The sequence below is a fragment of the Oncorhynchus mykiss genome, chromosome 8 (genome assembly GCF_057628025.1).
Source record: "Oncorhynchus mykiss isolate SJ-2025 chromosome 8, ASM5762802v1, whole genome shotgun sequence".
In the NCBI taxonomy this organism is placed as follows: Eukaryota; Metazoa; Chordata; class Actinopteri; order Salmoniformes; family Salmonidae; genus Oncorhynchus; species Oncorhynchus mykiss.
In genome coordinates this window covers 61211466-61235340 of record NC_143029.1, presented here as the reverse complement: position 1 = coordinate 61235340, position 23875 = coordinate 61211466, and the positions used below count along the sequence as shown (strand labels likewise).

The window sequence follows — 23875 nt, the reverse complement described above, 5'->3', positions numbered from 1 at the left end:
CTATTCCCTACATAGTGCACTACTTTTGACCAGCCCTTCTTTAAAAAGTGCACTATGTAGGGAATAGGGTGCCATTTGAGACGTGGCCTGGGATGTTTCTCATATAATGGTGGTGATCATCATGTAACTCTTTCTCTCGACCAATCACTCCTTTTATGCTTGGTGACATGAGTGGGATATGAGCTGATATTAAAAGGACATTTGGCGCGATGAAGGATTTAGTCACTCAATTACCCTGACCGAGGAATTTATATCCTACAGCAACAGATGTTTGGAGGTCTGTGTTGCATAGAGCTGTAGTAGACATCACTGTAATGGGCCACATAGACTGTGTCCCCAAATGGCTCCCTTGTGCACTACTTTTGACCAGGGTCCTTAGGTCAAAAGTAGTGTACTGCATAGGGAAAAGGCTTCCATTTGGGAAGCATCCATTGTCTCTGCTTTGTCTCACATTTGTAAGTGCTTGTTCAGATTCTTCTGAAGGGGAGGGAGGAATGGAGGGATGACGCAACTCTATTATAAGATGAGAAATATCTTGTTTGTCCAGTGATGGAACGCCCTGAAAGTCATGACACCATCGGGGTTCACCGAAAATATATTCTGCCGATATATCTGAGGTCATTGAAGTTGAGAGAGTGCTCGGAGATCTCAACCTGATGGCTTGTGAAGTGAATCCTAAGACTTGAACCTTTATCACCCACCCTGGCAACAGGTGCTGTAGCTATGGCAACAAGAGAGCGCAGAGGTGTGTGCTCAGAGATCTGTCATGTGTTTTAATGAGCCACAGCTGGCAGCACGGGAGCATGGGAGGGTAATGACCACCTCTCTCTCACACGGAGGGAGGGAGGGAAGGTAATGACCACCTCTCTCTCACACTGAGGGAGGGAGGGAGGGAGGGAGGGAGGGAGGGAGGGAGGGAGGGTAATAACCATCTCTCTCTCACATGGAGGGAGGGAGGGAAATCTGATGGTGGACTGCATGGAGAAAATACTATATTTGTGTGTGTTTCTGTGATCTTATACAGTGGGGCAAAAAAGTATTTAGTCAGCCACCAATTGTGCAAGTTCTCCTACTTAAAAAGATGAGAGGCCTGTAATTTTCATCATAGGTACACTTCAACTATGACAGACAAAATGAGAAGAAAACAAATCCAGAAAATCACATTGTAGGATTTTTTATGAATTTATTTGCAAATTATGGTGGAAAATAAGTATTTGGTCAATAACAAAAGTTTATCTCAATACTTTGTTATATACCCTTTGTTGGCAATGACAGAGGTCAAACATTTTCTGTAAGTCTTCACAAGGTTTTCACACACTGTTGCTGGTATTTTGGCCCATTCCTCCATGCAGATCTCCTATACAGCCACGTTCATCTTCAATGCCCTTGCTGATGGAAGGAGGTTTTCCCTCAAAATCTCACGATACATGGCCCCATTCATTCTTTCCTTTACACGGATCAGTCGTCCTGGTCCCTTTGCAGAAAAACAGCCCCAAAACATGATGTTTCTACCCCCATGCTTCACAGTAGTTATGGTGTTCTTTGGATGCAACTCAGCATTCTTTGTCCTCCAAACATGACGATATGAGTTTTTACCAAAAAGTTATATTTTGGTTTCATCTGACCATATGACATTCTCCCAATCTTCTTCTGGATCATGCAAATGCTCTCTAGCAAACTTCAGCCGGGCCTGGACATATACTGGCTTAAGCAGGGGGACACGTCTGGCACTGCAGGATTTGAGTCCCTGGCGGCGTAGTGTGTTACTGATGGTAGGCTTTCTTACTTTGGTCCCAGCTCTCTGCAGGTCATTCACTAGGTCCCCCCGTGTGGTTCTGGGATTTTTGCTCACCGTTCTTGTGATCATTTTGACCCCACGGGATGAGATCTTGCATGGAGCCCCAGATCGAGGGAGATTATCAGTGGTCTTGTATGTCTTCCATTTCCTAATAATTGCTCCCACAGTTGATTTCTTCAAACCAAGCTGCTTACCTATTGCAGATTCAGTCTTCCCAGCCTGGTGCAGGTCTACAATTTTGTTTCTGGTGTCCTTTTGACAGCTCTTTGGTCTTGGCCATAGTGGAGTTTGGAGTGTGACTATTTGAGGTTGTGGACAGGTGTCTTTTATACTGATAACAAGTTCAAACAGGTGCCATTAATACAGGTAACGAGAGGAGGACAGAAAAGCCCTGTAACTTCTTAAAGAAGAAGCAACCCCCAACCCCCAACCAACCCCCCCCATTGGGTTGGGGGTTGCACAATTGGTGGCTGATTAAATTAATTTTTGCCCCACTGTATGTCAGCTAATGGAACATGGGCTCCACACCACATGTTGCGTTTGTTTGTTTAGTCTATTGTCACCCATCAGACTATGCTCAGTTTAATCTTGTCTTTTCTAAAATGTAAAATTACCGTCAATTTTAGAATGGCCCATTTATGAAATGGGTTGGGGAAAAAGACATGTAATCTGTACGTAATCCAATAGCGAATGGAGGCCACACGCTTTCCCGACGGTCTGTTTTTCAATGATGCTACTTGGGTTTTATAGCGGAGCATGTGCTTAATATGAGCAACTGAGAAATAAATAACAACACTTACTTCACTCCTCACATTAACCACTGTTTGAAGTGCACGCTTTCACTGCCCTGACAGGTGATATTCCTGTTTGAAGAGCACGCTCTCACTGCCCTGACAGGTGATATTCCTGTTTGAAGAGCACGCTCTCACTGCCCTGACAGGTGATATTCCTGTTTGAAGAGCACGCTCTCGCTGCCCCGACAGGTGATATTCCTGTTTGAAGAGCACGCTCTCACTGCCCCGACAGGTGATATTCCTGTTTGAAGAGCACGCTCTCGCTGCCCCGACAGGTGATATTCCTGTTTGAAGAGCACGCTCTCGCTGCCCCGACAGGTGATATTCCTGTTTGAAGAGCACGCTCTCGCTGCCCTGACAGGTGATATTCCTGTTTGAAGAGCACGCTCTCACTGCCCCGACAGGTGATATTCCTGTTTGAAGAGCACGCTCTCACTGCCCTGACAGGTGATATTCCTGTTTGAAGAGCACGCTCTCGCTGCCCCGACAGGTGATATTCCTGTTTGAAGAGCACGCTCTCACTGCCCTGACAGGTGATATTCCTGTTTGAAGAGCACGCTCTCACTGCCCCGACAGGTGATATTCCTGTTTGAAGAGCACGCTCTCACTGCCCTGACAGGTGATATTCCTGTTTGAAGAGCACGCTCTCACTGCCCCGACAGGTGATATTCCTGTTTGAAGAGCACGCTCTCACTGCCCCGACAGGTGATATTCCTGTTTGAAGAGCACGCTCTCGCTGCCCCGACAGGTGATATTCCTGTTTGAAGAGCACGCTCTCGCTGCCCCGACAGGTGATATTCCTGTTTGAAGAGCACGCTCTCGCTGCCCTGACAGGTGATATTCCTGTTTGAAGAGCACGCTCTCACTGCCCCGACAGGTGATATTCCTGTTTGAAGAGCACGCTCTCACTGCCCTGACAGGTGATATTCCTGTTTGAAGAGCACGCTCTCGCTGCCCCGACAGGTGATATTCCTGTTTGAAGAGCACGCTCTCACTGCCCTGACAGGTGATATTCCTGTTTGAAGAGCACGCTCTCACTGCCCCGACAGGTGATATTCCTGTTTGAAGAGCACGCTCTCACTGCCCTGACAGGTGATATTCCTGTTTGAAGAGCACGCTCTCACTGCCCCGACAGGTGATATTCCTGTTTGAAGAGTACGCTCTCGCTGCCCCGACAGGTGATATTCCTGTTTGAAGAGCACGCTCTCGCTGCCCCGACAGGTGATATTCCTGTTTGAAGAGTACGCTCTCGCTGCCCCGACAGCTTCCATGGGCCCTCCAACCTTGTTCCTGCAGCTATCCAGTGCTTAATTTGGGAAACCAAGTGAAATCTGTTCGGGAACCTCGATAGTAATATGTTTTTGCAATGACACATATTTCACTAAACTGTGAACAGCCCCTTAAACGCTCAAGAAAGGAATGAAGGTGGGAGGGGAGGAGATGGAAACACACAGTTGTGAGATATTCTGTAGTGAAAGGTAAAGTGTCACCCAATTAATCCTGAAAATATAATACATTCTCTATTACTAGGCTATTCAAAATCAAATATAAATTCACTATAATTGTAGACTAACTCTGTAAGCCACCCTGCACAATCAATGCACCAACAGCATTACCTAGGCCTCTATGTTCTTTCCCAGACTCATGGATAGAAATGTTGGAGCCTAGCACAAGGTAACCAGTCCATCCAGTATGCATATTAATACAGTCTAGAATCAAAGGCAACTACTCATTAATATTTGAGTATAGACTAGACCTATTATATACACCAAAGACATCTTAAATCAGTTTTGTTTTATGTTTTTCAGCCATGCATAATATGCAGTAGGTTATATATTGTATAACGGCACAATCATCATTTTAATTCAGGGTTGATTGTTTGTTTTCGGGCTTGGGGTCATAAACCTATACATATGTATGAGCTCTAACATGCGTATGGCTGTTTTGAATGAATCACCACTTTTGAAAGCGCTGTCCATTTCATAACCATGTTTTCCACTGTTTCAACCTGTTGTTGAACTTCTTTCTTCAAATCAATCACAGTGAGCTGAGTTTTAAAAGCACCATACTGTTATGATGTGATTTTTGATTGTATTTGCATTGATGTCAGAGTGGAGGAACAGTAGAGCCCTGAGTACCAGACCATTAGGACCTAATGGAGGAAGAACAGAGCCCTGAGTACCAGACCATTAGGACCTAATGGAGAAACAATAGAGCCCTGAGTACCAGGCCATTAGGACCTAATAGAGGAAGAACAGAGCCCTGAGTACCAGACCATTAGGACCTAATGGAGGAAGAACAGAGCCCTGAGTACCAGACCATTAGGGCTTAATGGAGGAACAATAGAGCCCTGAGTACCAGACCATTAGGACCTAATGGAGGAACAGTAGAGCCCTGAGTACCAGACCATTAGGACCTAATGGAGGAACAGTAGAGCCCTGAGTACCAGACCATTAGGACCTAATGGAGGAACAGTAGAGCCCTGAGTACCAGACCATTAGGACCTAATGGAGGAACAGTAGAGCCCTGAGTACCAGACCATTAGGACTTAATGGAGGAACAGTAGAGCCCTGAGTACCAGACCATTAGGACCTAATGGAGGAACAGTAGAGCCCTGAGTACCAGACCATTAGGACCTAATGGAGGAACAGTAGATCCCTGAGTACTAGACCATTAGGACTTAATGGAGGAAGAACAGAGTCCTGAGTACCAGACCATTAGGACTTAATGGAGGAAGAACAGAGCCCTGAGTACCAGACCATTAGGACTTAATAAGGGAAGAACAGAGCCCTGAGTACCAGACCATTAGGACTTAATGGAGGAAGAACAGAGCCCTGAGTACCAGACCATTAGGACCTAATGGAGGAAGAACAGAGCCCTGAGTACCAGACCATTAGGACTTAATGGAGGAACAATAGAGCCCTGAGTACCAGGCCATTAGGACCTAATGGAGGAAGAACAGAGCCCTGAGTACCAGACCATTAGGACTTAATGGAGGAAGAACAGAGCCCTGAGTACCAGACGATTAGGACTTAATGGAGGAACAATAGAGCCCTGAGTACCAGACCATTAGGACTTCATGGAGGAAGAACAGAGCCCTGAGTACCAGGCCATTAGGACCTGATGGAGGAACAATAGAGCCCTGAGTACCAGGCCATTAGGACTTGATGGAGGAACAATAGAGCCCTGAGTACCAGGCCATTAGGACCTAATGGAGGAAGAACAGAGCCCTGAGTACCAGGCCATTAGGACCTGATGGAGGAAGAACAGAGCCCTGAGTACCAGACCATTAGGACCTAATGGAGGAAGAACAGAGCCCTGAGTACCAGGCCATTAGGACCTGATGGAGGAACAATAGAGCCCTGAGTACCAGGCATTGGGACCTAATGGAGGAACAACATAGCCCTGAGTACCAGGCCATTAGGACCTGATGGAGGAACAATAGAGCCCTGAGTACCAGGCCATTATGACCTGATGGAGGGAAAATAGAGCCCTGAGTACCAGGTCATTAGGACCTGATGGAGGGAAAATAGAGTCCTGAGTACCAGGTCATTAGGACATGATGGAGGGGCAGTAAAGCCCTGAGTACCAGGTCATGAGGACATGATGGTAGTTAGCAAGTTGGGTACTACCAAACCGTGTCCAGAGTGTATAAGAGGAGATTACCGTGACTCAACGATTCACATGGAATTTTACTGCGGTCATGACTGCCGGTGTGGCGGTAATACAGTCACCACAACTGCACTAATTCAGACGAGCATCCTGCAGCTAAACCAGCCAGCCTGCATCTATCCTTACACGATCCAACACACACACATAGAGGGGCGGCAGGTAGCCTAGTGGTTAAAGCGTTGGGCCAGTAACCGGAAGGTTGCTATTTCTAATCAAAGAGCTGATCTGCCCTTGAGCAATGCACTTAACCCTGATTACTCCCGCGTCACTGTCAATAATGACTGGTGCTGAGCGATTAACCGAAATGTCTGTTATGTTTTGGTTTTTACACAACTAATTGACCAACGTCTGTTCAATAATTTGAATTTAATTTCATTAATTTTTTTTCCAGAGGGCTCAATACAATAGAGAGAAATCAGGTTAAGCCTGAACTGTGCAATGTAGTACGGAGTTGTAGTTTCCAACAGGCCAATATTCTACATAGTTCAGTTCAGAAAACGTGGTAATTAACTACAATGACCATAATCCATTGCGTGCACGCTAACTTGTCCGGTCTGTGTGGAGCACTGAGCCATAATAAGGACGGTGTGCAGCAGAGAGCTTCAAGTTTCTTGGTGTTCTCATCACCCACAAACTATAATGGTCCAAACACACACAGACAGTCGTGAAGAGGGCACAACAAAGCCTATTCCCCCTCAGGAGACTGAAAAGATTTGGCATGGGTCCTCAGATCCTCAAAAAGTTCTACAGCTGCACCGTCGAGAGCATCCTGACTAGTTGCATCACTGCCTGGTGTAGCAACTGCTCATACTCCGAACGCAAGGCACTACAGAGGGTAGTGTGTACCGGCCAGTACATTACTGGGGCCAAGCTTCCTGCCATCCAGGACATCTATACCTGGCTGTGTCAGAGGAAGGCCCTAAAAATTGTCAGACTCCAGCCACCCTAGTCATAGACTGTTCTCTCTGGTACTGCACGACAAGCGGTACCGGAGCGCCAAGTCTAGGTCCAAGAGGCTTCTAAACTGCTTCTTCCTGCAAGCCATAAGACTCCTGAACAGCTAATCAAATGCCTACCCAGAGTATTTGCATTGCCCTCCCTTTTACGCTGCTGTTGCTCTGTTTAATATCTATGCATAGTCACTTTACCTCTACCGACATGTACTTATTATCTCAACTAACCGGTGCGCCCCCCCCCCCCCCCCCCCCCGCACACTAACTCTGTACCGGTAACCCCTGTATATAGTCTCGCTACTGTTATTTTACTACTATTCTTGAATTATTTGTTACTTTTATTTTTTTATTAAAACATGCTAAGTCTACCCCCTCCTTTTTCCAACCTTCTGTTAAAAATCGCGCAACATTTCAGCGTCCTGCTACTCATGCCAGGAATATAGTATATGCATATGATTAGTATGTGTGGATAGAAAACACTGAAGTTTCTAAAACTGGTTAAATCACGGCTGTGACTATAACAGAGCGTGTGTTTCATCGAAAAGCGCAAGAAAAACTGGTCACTGAAAACTGAAAAAAATATCCATGCTCCACTTGCATGTATTGTTTAAGGGGCACCAAATTAAATAGGGCGGAGATTGCACTTCCGACAGCTTCCACACGATGTAGCCAAAAACGTCATTTTCATTGACAAAAATCCTTTGTGTCATGACAAATAGATCCTTCATTCCATCCAGCCTACAGCAATCGATTTTGGAAGAGAGAAAAGAGGACATTGTTTTCTTGAGTAGCTGCTATTGAATACAGATCGCCCAGTGATCATTTTGATCGCTTATTAAAGTTTACAAATACCTAAAGTTGGGTTACAAAAGTAGGTTGAAGTGTTTTGTCAAAGAATATAGGCAACTTATATAATTTTAAAAAATGACGTTGCGTGTTGGAAGATAGCTTTTTTCCTGAACCAGACAGCCTATACAAATGGATATTTTGGGCATACATGGACGGATTTAATCGGGAAAAAGACCCAATTGTGATGTTTATGGAACATATAGGAGTGCCAACAAAGAATATCATCAAAGGTAATGAATGTTTTATATTTTATTTCTGCGTTTTGTGTAGCGCCGGCTACGCTAATTCTTTTGTTTACGTCCCCTTCAGGTATATTGGGGTGTTGCATGCTATCAGATAATAGCTTCTCATGCTTTCGCCGAAAAGCATTTTAAAAATCTGACTTGTAGGCTAGATTCACAACGAGTGTAGCTTTAATTCAATACCCTGCATGTGTGTTTTAATGAACGTTTGAGTTTTAACGAGTACATTTAGCATTTAGCGTAGCGCATTTGCATTTCCAGGTGCCTAGTTGAGACGTCTGCGTCTCAAGTAGGATCAACAGGTTAAATAATTTTTCTTAACTGCGTTGTTGTTTAAGGGCTTGTAAGTAAGGTCTACTACACCTGTTGTATTCGCCACATGTGACAAAGAACATTTGAATTGAGAGAACGTGTGATCGAGAGGGATAGAAAGCAGTTGCTTCGGTATTTCTACCTGTCAGACAGCAGAGGCAGCAGCTCCGTAGAGACGAGAGGCAGCAGCTCCGTAGAGACGAGAGGCAGCAGCTCCGTAGAGACGAGAGGCAGCAGCTCCGTAGAGACGAGAGGCAGCAGCTCCGTAGAGACGAGAGGCAGCAGCTCCGTAGAGACGAGAGGCAGCAGCTCCGTAGAGACGAGAGGCAGCAGCTCCGTAGAGACGAGAGGCAGCAGCTCCGTGGAGACGAGAGGCAGCAGCTCCGTAGAGACGAGAGGCAGCAGCTCCGTGGAGACGAGAGGCAGCAGCTCCGTGGAGACGAGAGGCAGCAGCTCCGTGGAGACGAGAGGCAGCAGCTCCGTGGAGACGAGAGGCAGCAGCTCCGTGGAGACGAGAGGCAGCAGCTCCGTGGAGACGAGAGGCAGCAGCTCCGTGGAGACGAGAGGCAGCAGCTCCGTGGAGACGAGAGGCAGCAGCTCCGTGGAGACGAGAGGCAGCAGCTCCGTGGAGACGAGAGGCAGCAGCTCCGTGGAGACGAGAGATGATGACTTGGAATGAAATGATAGTCATCAAAATAAATATTTTATTAAAGTAATGTGAATAAATGATGGTTAAAAAGTGATAAGCAGTAATGGGCAGTCACTAACATTACTTTAATTCATTGTTTTATTCTGTGTTACAGCATTCAACCCACAATGCATTTAATGTAAAAAATAACAGAAATCGAAAACCGTGATTATTTTTTTAATAATGGAAACGAAACCAACCTCAAAAGGCACTAATCGCTAAGCACTAATAATGACTGATCCCTGGCTGTGACCCTACTCTCCGAGTGAGTCTCAGGGGAGTGGGATATGCAAAAACCACATTTCCATTTCCCCATATACTGTACGAGTTACACACTTGTACCAATGTGAAACAGGACAAATACTGTATAAGCCTCCCCCTATTTGACACACACTATCACAGCATCACAGGTTTGTACTGTGTAGAGTGGAGCCACCCTGAAGCATGCCTCGGGCTCCCTCCCAGCCCTCTACCTGCAGATGAGAGGATATGCCTGGCAAGACAACCTTCCCCTCATTACTCTGAGCTTTAGCTATCTACTCCAGCGCGCGCGCACACACGAGCTGGAACTAGCGAGCAGGGGCCAGGGACATATACTGCTGTGCTTAATTGGCTTTTTTAGGGGAGAGAATCTCTCTTCTCATTTTCTCTCCTCTATCCTGTTGGCCACCGTAATTGGAATGCGTTCTAAATGAATGAACGAATGAGCCTTAGCCTGGCCTCAATTCTCACTTCTAGCAGTATTGTCTGAGGTTGGCTTGGATGTGCTTGGTTGTCCTAGGGCTGCATATGCCTCTCACAGCTCCTGAATTCACATTACACTTGTATCCATGTCAGGAGAAAAGATACCACCATCCATTCCCTGGATTTTTTTTTACCTTGAATCATCGTTTTTTTGCTTTCCCTCCTAAGATATTTTCTGTCCGGTATGTCCTTGTCCATTGTGTGTATCCATGTTCTTTGTTATGGTTAGACTTGGATCTGTTCATTACTAAACCACAGGGGAGAAGAAGCCTGTGGATACGGTTAGGAGCCGCTAGCTAGGGTCCCTCCAGCGCTCCCTGATTTCCTGCGCACTACAGCAAAGATGAGGAAGTCCCTCAGGTGGCGGTGGAGCCGAACTGAGCCTACAGTCGCCTGGTTTAGTATGATAAATCATGTAAACCCAAGCAGTAGAGCCATAAATCATGTCTGGTGGAGCTGCTTCTGGAGGATGTGCTTCTAGATTCCTTGTTGCTAGCGGTGGAGGTATGTTTGTATGAGGCTTAATAAGACAGCTGAGTGCGAGTGGTCCACCTCGTCTTGGCCACTGGGGACCACAGCTCCATAAACCCATAGAGTTGACTAGAGCGCTCCTCTCCATAGAGATGACTAGAGCGCTCCTCTCCGTAGAGATGACTGGAGCGCTCCTCTCCGTAGAGATGACTAGAGTGCTCCTCACCATGAGCCTCACCAGTAGGTGCTGCTGTGGCCTCAGGATTGGGGACAGGTACTGTATGGGTAACCTGGTGACCGTCACTCACTGTGTAGCCCTCACTCGCTTTTTCATTTCCCCTCTCTCTCTCTCGCTCACTCACTCACACCATCTCACTGTCTCTCTCCTCTCGCTCTCTTTGTGTTTCCTCCGTGCTGCATCTTGCCCCCTTGCTTTTTCCCCCCTCAAATAGGACCTCTCCTTCCCTACCCACCTCTCTTATCTCTCTCTTCTCTCCATGGCTACTCCGACCGTACTAGCATCACTCTCATGTTCTGTCTCATCTGTATCTCTCTCCTTTCTTCTTTTCTCTCTCTGTGATCTTTGTTCTCTTTTGTTTTAATGTGACAGAGAGCTGCCTGCTGGCGCTGACATCCCGCTGAGAGAGATGAGGAGTTGAGAGGCTCAGGGTGCCTCTCTAGCAAGGAAAAGCACCTGGGAATGCTTCTCTCCCAGAGGCATTGTACATATTGTTGCATAATTCAACCCCACAATCCGCTAATTACAAGGAAAATGTACCCTTGCTTATACAACCTCGTTAGAAATTGATACTTTGTGAAAGTCTGCAAGACTTCCAACAACCGTTCTTCAGATTTGTCATTAGCAGTATCTGAATGAGGGAAAAGGACAGCGTTAAATGTGAACAGGGGGAGTGAGAGAATATGTCCATTATCGCTTTGTGGTTTAAACATGAGTGTAGTGCTATCAAAGGTAGCGCCAGGACCGGAACAACATGCCATCTATATCATTAGAAATCCTACCCGCTTTGAGGCGATGCAGTGCCCTGGCATGATACCAGTTAGTGTGTAACACCGATAGGAAAAACGGCCCCCTTGAACTTTGCGACCTTTTGCCACATTTCAGGCTTCAAACATACAGTTTTATATCTTTATTTTTTTTGTGAAGAGTCAACAAGTGGGACACAATCATGAAGTGGAACGACATTTATTGGATATTTCAAACTTTTTTAACATCAAAAAGTGCAAAATTGGGCGTGCAAAATTATTCAGCCCCTTTACTTTCAGTGCAGCAAACTCTCTCCAGAAGTTCAGTGAGGATCTCTGAATTATCCAATGTTGACCTAAATGACTAATGATGATAAATACAATCCACCTGTGTGTAATCAAGTCTCCGTATAAATGCACCTGCACTGTGATAGTCTCAGAGGTCCGTCAAAAGCGCAGAGAGCATCATGAAGAACAAGGAACACACCAGGCAGGTCCGAGATACTGTTGTGAAGAAGTTTAAAGCCGGATTTGAATACAAAAAGATTTCCCAAGCTTTAAACATCCCAAGGAGCACTGTGCAAGCGATAATATTGAAATGGAAAGAGTATCAGACCACTGCAAATCTACCAAGACCTGGCCGTCCCTCTAAACTTTCAGCTCATACAAGGAGAAGACTGATCAGAGATGCAGCCAAGAGGCCCATGATCACTCTGGATGAACTGCAGAGATCTACAGCTGAGGTGGGAGACTCTGTCCATAGGACAACAATCAGTCGTTTATTGCACAAATCTGGCCTTTATGGAAGAGTGGCAAGAAGAAAGCCATTTCTTAAAGATATCCATAAAAAGTGTTGTTTAAAGTTTGCCACAAGCCACCTGGGAGACACACCAAACATGTGGAAGAAGGTGCTCTGGTCAGATGAAACCAAAATTGAACTTTTTGGCAACAATGCAAAACGTTATGTTTGGCGTAAAAGCAACACAGCTGAACACACCATCCCCACTGTCAAACATGGTGGTGGCAGCATCATGGTTTGGGCCTGCTTTTCTTCAGCAGGGACAGGGAAGATGGTTAAAATTGATGGGAAGATGGATGGAGCCAAATACAGGACCATTCTGGAAGAAAACCTGATGGAGTCTGCAAAAGACCTGAGACTGGGACGGAGATTTGTCTTCCAACAAGACACTGATCCAAAACATAAAGCAAAATCTACAATGGAATGGTTCAAAAATAAACATATCCAGGTGTTAGAATGGCCAAGTCAAAGTCCAGACCTGAATCCAATCGAGAATCTGTGGAAAGAACTGAAAACTGCTGTTCACAAATGCTCTCCATCCAACCTCACTGAGCTCGAGCTGTTTTGCAAGGAGGAATGGGAAAAAATGTCAGTCTCTCGATGTGCAAAACTGATAGAGACATACCCAAAGCGACTTACAGCTGTAATCGCAGCAAAAGGTGGCGCTACAAAGTATTAACTTAAGGGGGCTGAATAATTTTGCACGCCCAATTTTTCAGTTTTTGATTTGTTAAAAAAGTTTGAAATATCCAATAAATGTCGTTCCACTTCATGATTGTGTCCCACTTGTTGTTGATTCTTCACAAAAAAATACAGTTTTATATCTTTATGTTTGAAGCCTGAAATGTGGCAAAAGGTTGCAAAGTTCAAGGGGGCCGAATACTTTCGCAAGGCACTGTATATATATAATACACACACACACACACACACACACACACACACACACACACACACACACACACACACACACACACAGTGGGGCAAAAAAGTATTTAGTCAGCCACCAATTGTGCAAGTTCTCCCACTTAAAAAGATGAGAGAGGCCTGTAATTTTCATCATAGGTACACTTCAACTATGACAGACAAAATGAGAAAAAAAAATCCAGAAAATCACATTAAGAATTTATTTGCAACTGGAAACACTTATCTCCCTCACTGGCTTTAAGCACCAACTGTCAGAGCAGCTCACAGATTACTGCACTTACCTATAATTTAGCCCAAACAACTACCTCTTTCCCTACTGTATTTTGCTCCTTTGCACCCCATTATTTTTATTTCTACTTTGTACATTCTTCCACTGCAAATCTACCATTCCAGTGTTTTACTTGCTATTGTATTTACTTCGCCACCATGGCCTTTTTCGCCTTTACCTCCCTTATCTCACCTCATTTGCTCACATTGTATATAAACGTATTTTTCTACTATATTATTGACTGTATGTTTGTTTTACTCCATGTGTAACTCTGTGTCGTTGTATGTGTCAAACTGCTTTGCTTTATCTTGGCCAGGTCGCAATTGTATATGAGAACTTGTTCTCAACTTGCCTACCTGGTTAAATAAAGGTGAAATAAATAAATATACAGCAAGAGTTGAATAGGATGGCATTGACTAGAATACATTATATGCAGTACAATGAAATGGGTAAAACAGTATGTAAACATTGTTGAAGTAACCGGTGTTCCATTATTAAAGTGACCAGTGTTCCATGTCTATGTACATAGGGCAGCAGCCTCTAAGGTGCAGGGATGAGTAACCGGGTGGTAGCCGGCTAGTGACAATGACTAAGTTCAAAGCAGGGTACTGGGTGGACGCTGGCTAGTGACTGCTATTTAACAGTCTAATGGGCTTTAGATAGATGCTGTTTGTCAGTCTCTCGGTCCCAGCTTTGATGCACCTCTACTGACCTCGCCTTCTGGGTGATAGCGGGGTGCTTGATGATCTCCTTGGCCTTCCTCGACCGTGCAGTTGCCTTACCAGGCGGTTGTTACAGCCCAACATAATGCTCTCAATGGTGCATCTGTAAAAATTTGTGTGGGTCTTAGTGGCCAATCCGGATTTCTTCTACCTCCTGAGGTTGAGGAGGCGCTGTTGCACCTTCTTCACCGCACTACGTGTATGGTGGACCAATTCAGATTGTCAGTGATGTGTACGCCGAGGAACTTGAAGCTTTTCACCTTCTCCACTGCAGCCTTGTTGATGTGGATGGGTGGCGTGCTCTGCTCTGTTCTCTCCTGAAGTCCACAATCGGCTCCTTTGTTTTGTTGATGTTGAGGGAGAGGTTATATTCCTCGCATCACTCCGCCAGGGCCCTCACCTCCTCCCTCATCATTGTTGGTAATCAGGCCTACAACTGTTGTGTCGTCTGCAAACTTGATGATTGAGTTGTAGGTGTGCGTGGCCACACAGTCATGGGTAAACAGTGAGTACAGGAGGGGGCTGAGCGTGCATCCTTGTGGAGCCCCTGCATTGAGGGTCAGCGTAGTGGAAATATTGTTTCCCTACCTTCACCACACGGGGGTGTCCAGGACCCTGTTGCACAGGGCGGGGTTCATACCCAGTTCCCTGAACTTAATGATGAGCTTGAGAAGGTACTTGAAGGTACTGGTGTTGAAGGCTGAGCTATAGTTAACGAACAGCATTCTTTCATAGGTATTCCTCTTGTCCAGGTGAGATATGGTGATTGCATCATCTGTGGATCTGCTGTGGGTCTAGGGTGACAGGTAAGGTGGAGATGATATTATCCTTAACTTCTCTGGGATAGGTGGGACAGTAGCGTCCCACCTGGCCAACATCCAGTGAAAATGCAGAGCGCCAAATTAAACTTTCATGAAATCACACATGCAATACACCAAATTAAAGCTACACTTGTTGTTAATCCAGCCAACGTGTCAGATTTCAAAAAGGTGTTTACAAACTATGCTATTATCTGAGGACAGCACCCCAGCAAACAAACACAGACAATCATATTTCAATCCGCCAGGCACAACACAAAACGCAGAAATAAAGATATAATTCATGCCTTACCTTTGACGAGCTTCTTCTGTTGGCACTCCAATATGTCCCATAAACATCACAAATGTTCCTTTTGTTCGATTCATTCCGTCGATATATATCCAAAATTTCAATTTATTTGGAGCGTTTGATCCAGAAAAACACCGGTTCCAACTCGCGCAACATGACTACAAAATATCTCATACATTACCTGTAATCTTTGTCCAAACATTTCAAACAACTTTTCTAATACAACTTTAGATATTTTTTAACGTGAATAATTGATCAAATTTAAGACCGGATAAACTGCGTTCAATACCGGAGGAAAATAAAGTGTAGCGAGCTTTCAGGTCATGCGCCTCTAACTAATAGTACACTTCTCTCTACCCTCGTTCTGAACAGTGCTACTTCTTCATTTCTCAAAGGAAAAACCTCAACCAATTTCTAAAGATTGTTGACATCCAGTGGAAGCGATAGGAACTGCAAGCAAGTCCCTTAGTAATCTGGATTCCCAATGAAAACCCATTGGATAGAGTGACCTAAAAAAAATAAAAAATCTGAATGGTTTGTCCTCTGGGTTTTGCCTGCCAAATATGTTCTGTCATACTCACAGACATCATTCAAACAGTTTTAGAAATTTCAGAGTGTTTTCTATCCAAATCTACTAATATGCATAACTTAGCTTCTGGGCCTGAGTTGCAGGCAGTTTACTTTGGACACGCTTTTCATCCGGACGTGTAAATACTGCCCCCTATCCCAAATAAGTTTTTAACTTGTCCGATAGCAAGAAGTCAGTGTCCACGATGTGGCTGGTTCTCTCTTTATAATCCGTGTTCTAAGTAGTGCACTATGTATGGAATAAGATGCCATTTGGGACACATCCTTGCTGAACTCTCCGGACCTATATCTCCTTAAGCACAGCTGTGTGCATCATCACCAGCCATAGACATGTACAGGAAGCCAGTGTAGACAAAACTAACGCAGGGTTATAAAACCCTCTGTTAGACCTGTTGGATTGGCTCTTGACGGAAAGTTTGTCTCGATATATAATCTGAGTAATCAGACGAGTGCATGTTTCACAAAGTCCTTTGTCTCAACTACTGGTGACTCCTTGGCCTCTCTCCTCTCTGTGTTTTCTCTGGCTTGGTGTTAGATGCTACAGTGAAACAGAACAGACTGACTCTGTTGAAAAGTAAGGAGCCACAAAGGTGAAATTCCTTGACGTCTTTCACAAACAAAACAGTGCTATCTAAAGCACGGAATGAGAAGGACCTAGGAGAAGTGTGGAGCCACTAGTCTTCTCTCTGATGGACAAAGCTGTACTTTATCTGATCTCCCACTAGTCTCAAGACCGACATGTTTCTTCCCTGCAAGCCCAAAGGCAGCCATCTTACAGCATAACTTGTTTCTCCCTCAGCCACAAGACTGGTTGTGTGGGTAATGGGCGTCTTGTGACAATTATCTCTCTTTTTCACTCTCTTTCTTGCTCTCTCTTTCATTCTCTCGCTCTCACATAATCTCTCTCTCTCACAGAATCTCCCTATCTCATCTCTTCCCCCTCTCTCTCAACTTTCAGTTTTTACGGTTATTTGGTCTCTTATTCACACAGGGAATGTTCAGTTAACCTGACAAGTGTTCCTGCCAGCATCACAATGCAGTTACTCTGAAACATAACTTCAATCTGCCTTTAAATGCTTCATGTAAACCAAGTCTAATGCTGAAGTGACCTTCGTTGCTCCACAGCTTATCTGTAGAGGAATTTCTTGAACATGCAGTGGGAATTTCCTGTGTGTGTGTGTGTGTGTGTGTGTGTGAGATTCTCTGCTTACATATATGAATTCCTCTTCTCCAATGTGTGAAACTATGCATCCTTTGTTCTCTGATTCGTCCTCACCTTGGCTAGTACATACAAGCCTGTTAATTCCTGTTTAGGGTTTTTGACGTGCTCAGTGGAGTGAGAAATAGCTCCCTCCATGCAAACAGTCTCACAACAGCTTCATTACCCCCCCAGCGAGCCACAGTAGACACAATATGCGTCCCAAATGGCACCCTATTCCCATTGTAGTGCACTATTTTTGACCAGAGCACTACGGACTAGGGTACCATTTGGGTCGTAACCACTGCCGCTCAATGGGGAGACCATAATGACTTGGAATTCACACCCTAAACTGGTAGAAACAATGCAATATTACGTAGTCAGTCAGGTCTAGAAAAATACAGCATAACATCTAAGCATATGATTATGGTATTTATATGTACTGCGCATATAAGGTGTGTGATCCTACCCAACTTTGAGATGATCAAGAAGCTCATATGAGGGATCCCCCCCCCCCCACACACACACACACACACACACACACACCTGGCTGACTAGTTCTAGCGTTTAAAATATCCTCCTTTTCTCTCACTTTCTGGGAAAAAGGGAACAGTATCTGAACGTTTCCCAAACTTGCCGTATCTCCACATTCTATGATTTAGGCTGGTTTTTGTTTACTGCAAGAAGTCATTGCTATGCAGATGAGTAGTCTGTGTGTCATGTTGATATGTGCTCCGTCCCTCCCCTTCGCTGCTCTGTCAGTGATTGTCTGGATATCGGAAATGGCTGCTCAGGAATTAAGTGGATCGCAGATGGAGCTTTTGAGAGTAGAGACTGGAAATCTCATTTTGCGCCTCCGTATTGTTATTGCTCTGCTGGCTGCTCTGAAAACGGCTTAGCTGGGTGTTTTTCTTTGGGCTGGCCCTCCACTCTCATTGCCTGTTTATATACAGACAGTACACCAGGCAGTCAGAGTTTCCTTTGCTTTACACTGTCTGTCTCAGACTGGGCTAAGGACACCCCGTATCCTGTCAACGTCGTCCTGTCAGTGTTTTTTGTGTTTTCAGCCAGCCGACAGGAAAGTGTGTCCAGTGCAATCGAAAGTACTCAGATCCCTTGACTTTTTCCAAATCTTTACACGTTACAGACATATTTTTAAATTGATGAGGAAAAACACATTTAATCCATCTACACACTATAGATTTTTTTTTTATTTTTTTTTTTATTCATTGCAAATTTATTAAAAAAAAATTATATACAAGTATTCAGAGCATTTGCTATGAGACTCAAAATTGAGCTCTACGGACAATTCCTTCGACATCATGAGTTGGTTTTTTGTTCTGACATGCGCTATCAACTGTGGGACCTTTATATAGACAGGTGTTTGCCTTTCCAAATCATGTCCAATCAATTGAATTTACCACAGGTGCACTCCAAGTTGTAGAAACATCTCAAGGTTGATGAAAGGAAACAGGATGTACCTGAGCTCAATTTTGAGTTTCATAGCAAATGCTCTGAATAATGTAAATAAGGTATTTTTTATATATATATTTTTATTTTATACATTTGCTAACATTTCTCAACCTGTCTTCACTTTGTCATTACGGGGTATTGTGTGTAGATTGAGGAAAACAATTTGTTACGTTACAGGGCTGTAACGTAACAAAATGTGGAAAAGGTCACGGGGTCTGAATACTTTCCAAATGCGCACTGTGTGTGCCTAGCTAGCCAGGAGTCAACAGCTTGGTATGTTGCCTTCATAATTGCCTGTCTAGCAGTAAAAATTAGGCCTGTTTTAAGATAGTAGCAGTGGCAATGATGTGTGCGGTATTGGCAGTCTGCTTGACTATGAGACTTAATTTAATTCACTAGTAGTTGTAATTGGATATAGTGCTCCTTAATGATCCTAAGGACACCTGGGGCTCTCTGTATGCATACTGTCTCACTTCCCCAGAAATGGAACCACATCTAGCCTTAAAGCTAGAATCCTCAATTGAAATGATAGCAAAGAGGACACCCAGTCCTGTGTTGTGGTAAAAAAGCTGAGGGATGGGCCTGGAGGAATGCAACGACTCTCAAATTCATAGACATAGCTATGGATACAAGGACTGACCGTACATGATAGTTTCAACCAGGCTATACAGTCTTTGTTTACAAACGTTGTTAAACAAGCTATTATTTTGGGATCTGATGAAGTATGACAGTTGACCTAAGCTCGTGAGGCATTTCTAAGTTATATTCTTTAATGGGCATTTTTAATACATTTTTAAGTCAAAAAATGAATGTAGCGACTACAGATTCCAGCTTTAAGAGGGGTTTCCTGGGAGGGGTCACCAAGCCAGTGACACAGGACCTGTTTGTCGGGTCTCTATTAGATATATTAAAGACTCCTGTAGGTATTTGAAGGCTTGTGTGTGTTTCCGTGTCTCTGCGGGTGCGTGTCTGTGTGTCCCCGTAAACAATCAGCAGTCCATTTCCAGCAGGAGCACACTTCATTAAGTACAGTCTGTCCTTCTGCTACACAGGCCACTTAATTTACACTGAGAGCTAGAAGGGGGTGGGGGGGGGGGGGCAGGCAGACTTGGATTGATTTTACTATTCAAATTGAATGAGCCTACAGGCCCAAGTGTCGTTGGGATAGATCACTAAAATGAGGAAACAAACAATGACTCGGCTGAGAAAGAAACCGCGGCCTGTCCTGTGATAAAGGGAGTAGTGCAATTTGGGACTCAGCGTTACCTGCCTGCCTGTCTTGTCTTCCCAGTAGCCATTAAACCCCAGCCCCGACTTGCACATATAGTGTTCTAACCACTTGGTTAGATTGGGAGGAAATGTACGTCCTGTTGGCACAGGAGGAGGGTAGTGCCATGTTGTGTTTTTAAGTGACTTTTGACAGTTAAATCTAATGTGAAGTCTTGAAAGTCTCTCTTTCAGTTGCTGTAGGGTTATTGAGTACGCTGTGTATGGGTATCTGAAGTGCAAACTGTCATATTTGAGACACTCCTATCACTATCAAGTATCATCAACCACCATCTTGAGCCAGCAATAGCCAGCAGAATGTGTATCTACTGTAGTTTGATCAAATTATGTTAGTTTTTGCAGACAACATATTTGAGTCACTCAAATCACTCGCATCTTGATGCTGGGCGGGTGGGTGGGTGGGTGCGTTGTGGGGCCCTATTGCCCCGAGCCAATAGTTTAATGATGGAGAACAGACAGTGTCTGCAACTTTCCCCTCAACATTCGCTCCCTGTCCCTGTGCCTTGCCTTGGGGGAGAGACAATGTCTGCATCCCAAATGCCACACTATTACATTTTTTAAAGTCACTTCTTTTGACCAGGGCCCACTGCGCAGGTTAGGAAAATGGAATTGTCACTCAATGAATAAAACAGAAGTCCTTAGAGAAGCTGCTATTGAAATATGGCAGTGGGACTCGCCTGAGGCATCTGTGATGGTGAATGTGATTCACAAACCCTTTCAAGGAACATAGTGTTGTCTTGGGGAATAGAATGTGAATATTGTATTTTTCTTTACCTTTTCATAAATATCTGCCCCTGCCTGTTTCTTTCTTTGGAGAAAGGCTGCGCTCCCCTTTCTCTGTCTACACAATATCGTTTACGTGTAACCCACGGTGTCTCAAACCCGTTTATCGCGTTCAGAAACCAATTAACCAAATAACTCCGGTTAAGCATAGGACACGTTTCTATGAGACATGCTCTGTAGCCACTGTGAGCTTCGTCTGAAGGACAGCAGGACTGTGGTTCAGACAGGCAGCGTAGCCCCCACCACTATGTCCCCCTCTCAGCAGCAAACAGTGCACTGTCATGGCAACAATGACAGTCTAACCGTATAACCGACGGTTATGAATGACGAACGTCATGAAAATAAAATAAGTCATGATGGGTAAAGAAAAAGAACCGCCATCTAAAATGTCATGGCCGACACAGCCATCGTTTTTAATACTGAGGCGAGCTGTTGCCGTGGCTGCTGTTGCCGTGGCTCCTCCGCCTTCTCCCGTGTCGCTGTCGGCTCTCTCGCGGGCGCTCTCTAGGTCTCCTGAGTCACTCCGGAGTCCTGGCTCTACTGAGACAGAAGATATACAGTACAATAGGAGCAATGTCCAGAGTCAGGGCACAGTGAGAGATGGCAGACTGAGGGTTAGAGGGCTTTGTGCATTTTCAAAGGAGAGCAGCACATGTCTACCTAGCCATTTTTTTTCAGGTTTGAATAGCAGCAAATACACAGGCACTAATAGGGACTTTTATGTAGGTTACCTGTCTGTTGGGTCATGTTTCCTACTTATCGTTTTTGAATGATTTAAACCATACCACTCATTTCGGCGTGGAATGGAACATCGTTCAACGTCTGTTCCGATAGGACTCCAGAAGCTTGTTTTGATGGATGTCCAAGTGCTGTCACAGAGATCCTTTTAATCATTATCGGAGTTCTATATGTAATTCTATGGCTGTTGTCTTGTGTTTTGCAGGATGAGGAGGAGGAGAACAGCAGGATCGAGCCGATTGGCCGAGCTGATTCCTGTATGGACCACACCCCTCTGAGGTCCCTAGAGTAAGTTCCTCAGAAAGTTGTCCAATTACAGATCGAGGACTATACGTCCCAATTGGCACCCTATTCCCTATATAGAATTACGGAATATAGCCCACTATATAGTGGATAGCGTGCAATTTGGGATATATCCAGGGCTTTTGGCTCTGCCTCTTCCTCAAACTACCTCTCTGATCACCTGATGTTGATCACTAACAAGTAAAGGAAGTAGCATTCACATGTAGCAGGAGAATGAGTGCCAGTTAACTACCTAAAACCTCTGAGCTGAACCTAACCCCACACCACTGCTGCTATCGTTTCTTCTCCATGTTGTAATTCATTTAAATAATATTTCTAGATTCAGGACAGGTAATATTTCGTTCAACAGGTTTGGAGAAAATCTTTTTAAACCCCTGGCTAACGTTCGTTGTTGAACTCGGGTGAACCCAACATCATCATCAACCATAAAACTGACCCATGTGCTGATCCATTGTCTTGACGATATTAATAACGCTCATTGTTTTCTAACGGTCATTAACTCTCTTGCATGCCTCCAGTCTAATCTGCAGGTACAGTATGTCGTTGATATGATTTCACCCAGTAAGGACGGTTCGTATGCGTAGTACCTTTATCCTACAGGAAACAGAAACACGTCTGAAGGCTATGGAAGGTCAATGGGTCACAGGTCAAAGAACACAAGACCAACCATGTTTAAAAACACATTTGATACAATTTACTGAATAGAACTATCAAATCTAAATCTAAATAACATTTGGGGGGAAAATTGGAATCTGAAAGACCATCTGAAGGTTTAGAAATATATGTATAGATATATATGACATGTACAAATATTGTATACATAGTATTTATGGAAACCTACCTTGACACTCCTTAGAACTGGGTTCTGAATGATGCGTTTCTGTGACCTGGGATGTGGGGAGAAGCCCCTGGTGTGACGTTCATCCCTAGTGCTTCAGACAGACATGTTTTTTTTATTAATTTCTGCCTGCTCCGTTTGTTATGGTTTCTTCCCCCTTCCTTACTTCCAGTTGTTTTGCCCGTATGTGGTTTCACCCTCTCACCCCCTCCTCATCCATCATTGTCTCACAGTGACATTGTAAAGCTGGTAGAAGTCTCCAATGATGGCGGGCCCTTGGGGATCCATGTAGTACCTTTCAGTGCCCGGGACCGCAGGTAAAGCCCTCCCACTATTACAGCACCTGACAGACAGGCAGCAGGTTCACTGACGCTATGCAGGCCTGACGCTGAGAGGGAGAACGAGGGAGGGGGGAGACAGACAAAGAGAGAGGGAGGGAGAGAGCTTAGTCTGCCATGGCCCCTGCATCCTCCTCGTGTGCCCCAGTGTACTACACACCCACTACATATGGACCTACACTTCATACACGTCATGCTCACACATCATGAAGTGATTAGCTAGTTTACAGTGATCAATCATGGTGGTTCCGTGTTTGCAGGTGACTGTCATGTTCTTCCGTGACTCCCGTCTGAAGGATTTGACATGATTTGAAGGTTGCGTCATACACATTTCAGTCCACATACGTCTCAGAAGATGTAAAGGAATAATTTATTTACTGGCCTTGCATTTATGTCCACTAGCACATACCTAGGTTTACAGTTCCAGGTCCTAAATCTGTTTGTGCTGTCATGTTAACTCCTTGTCATGCCAAACAGGACAAGAAGTGGCAAGGAGTGGCATGATAGCATAAACAGACTGGTACCCAGGTTAGCTTATTCCCTCCAGAGTCAGAGAATCTTCCAGCCGAAGTTCTGGAAAAGCGGGGGATTTTGGGAAAGGCACGGCATCTCACAGTGTGTCTACATACCTGTGAATAATAAGTTATCTTTGAATAGTTTTAGCACATTTATGGTAATTCGCTTGATTTACATTGAACCCTGGCCTACTCGGTATTCAATATTTCAGCGAAGTCAGCATTGTTTAGCAGTCAGGAAGCCTGGAGGTTTACTATGGCGGATTACTGCACTGACAGCCGTCACATCTGAAGGCTTCCCGAACTCAAATGTGACGGAGCAGCATTTCTCTAAGTCCTACGTCTTACTGTCGACCTGACCATTTCTCCTGTCAGAATGATACTGTTTGGCATTTGGCAGTTCAGTCAGGAGCTGAACTTGGAATTCAGGTAAGAGAGACGCCACAAATAGTCCCTCGATCTCACACGCACTTAGCCAGAAAAACAG

General features: G+C 44.7%; 1 protein-coding gene across 8 annotated transcripts in view; it reads left to right on the top strand.

The window, feature by feature from the left end:
• LOC110530242 (partitioning defective 3 homolog) overlaps positions 1-23875 on the top strand; it is a 254199-nt gene that overhangs the window by 110622 nt on the left and 119702 nt on the right. For 4 of the 8 annotated variants that reach the window (XM_090182147.1, XM_021613143.3, XM_021613144.3 and 1 more), the window contains exons 6-7: positions 21600-21682; positions 22769-22852. In XM_090182147.1, coding sequence (XP_090038273.1) covers positions 21600-21682; positions 22769-22852 — 167 coding nt within the window. The remainder of the gene's footprint in view (positions 1-21599; positions 21683-22768; positions 22853-23875) is intronic. The other 4 variants (XM_090182149.1, XM_021613147.3, XM_090182150.1 and 1 more) reach the window with 1 other exon arrangement.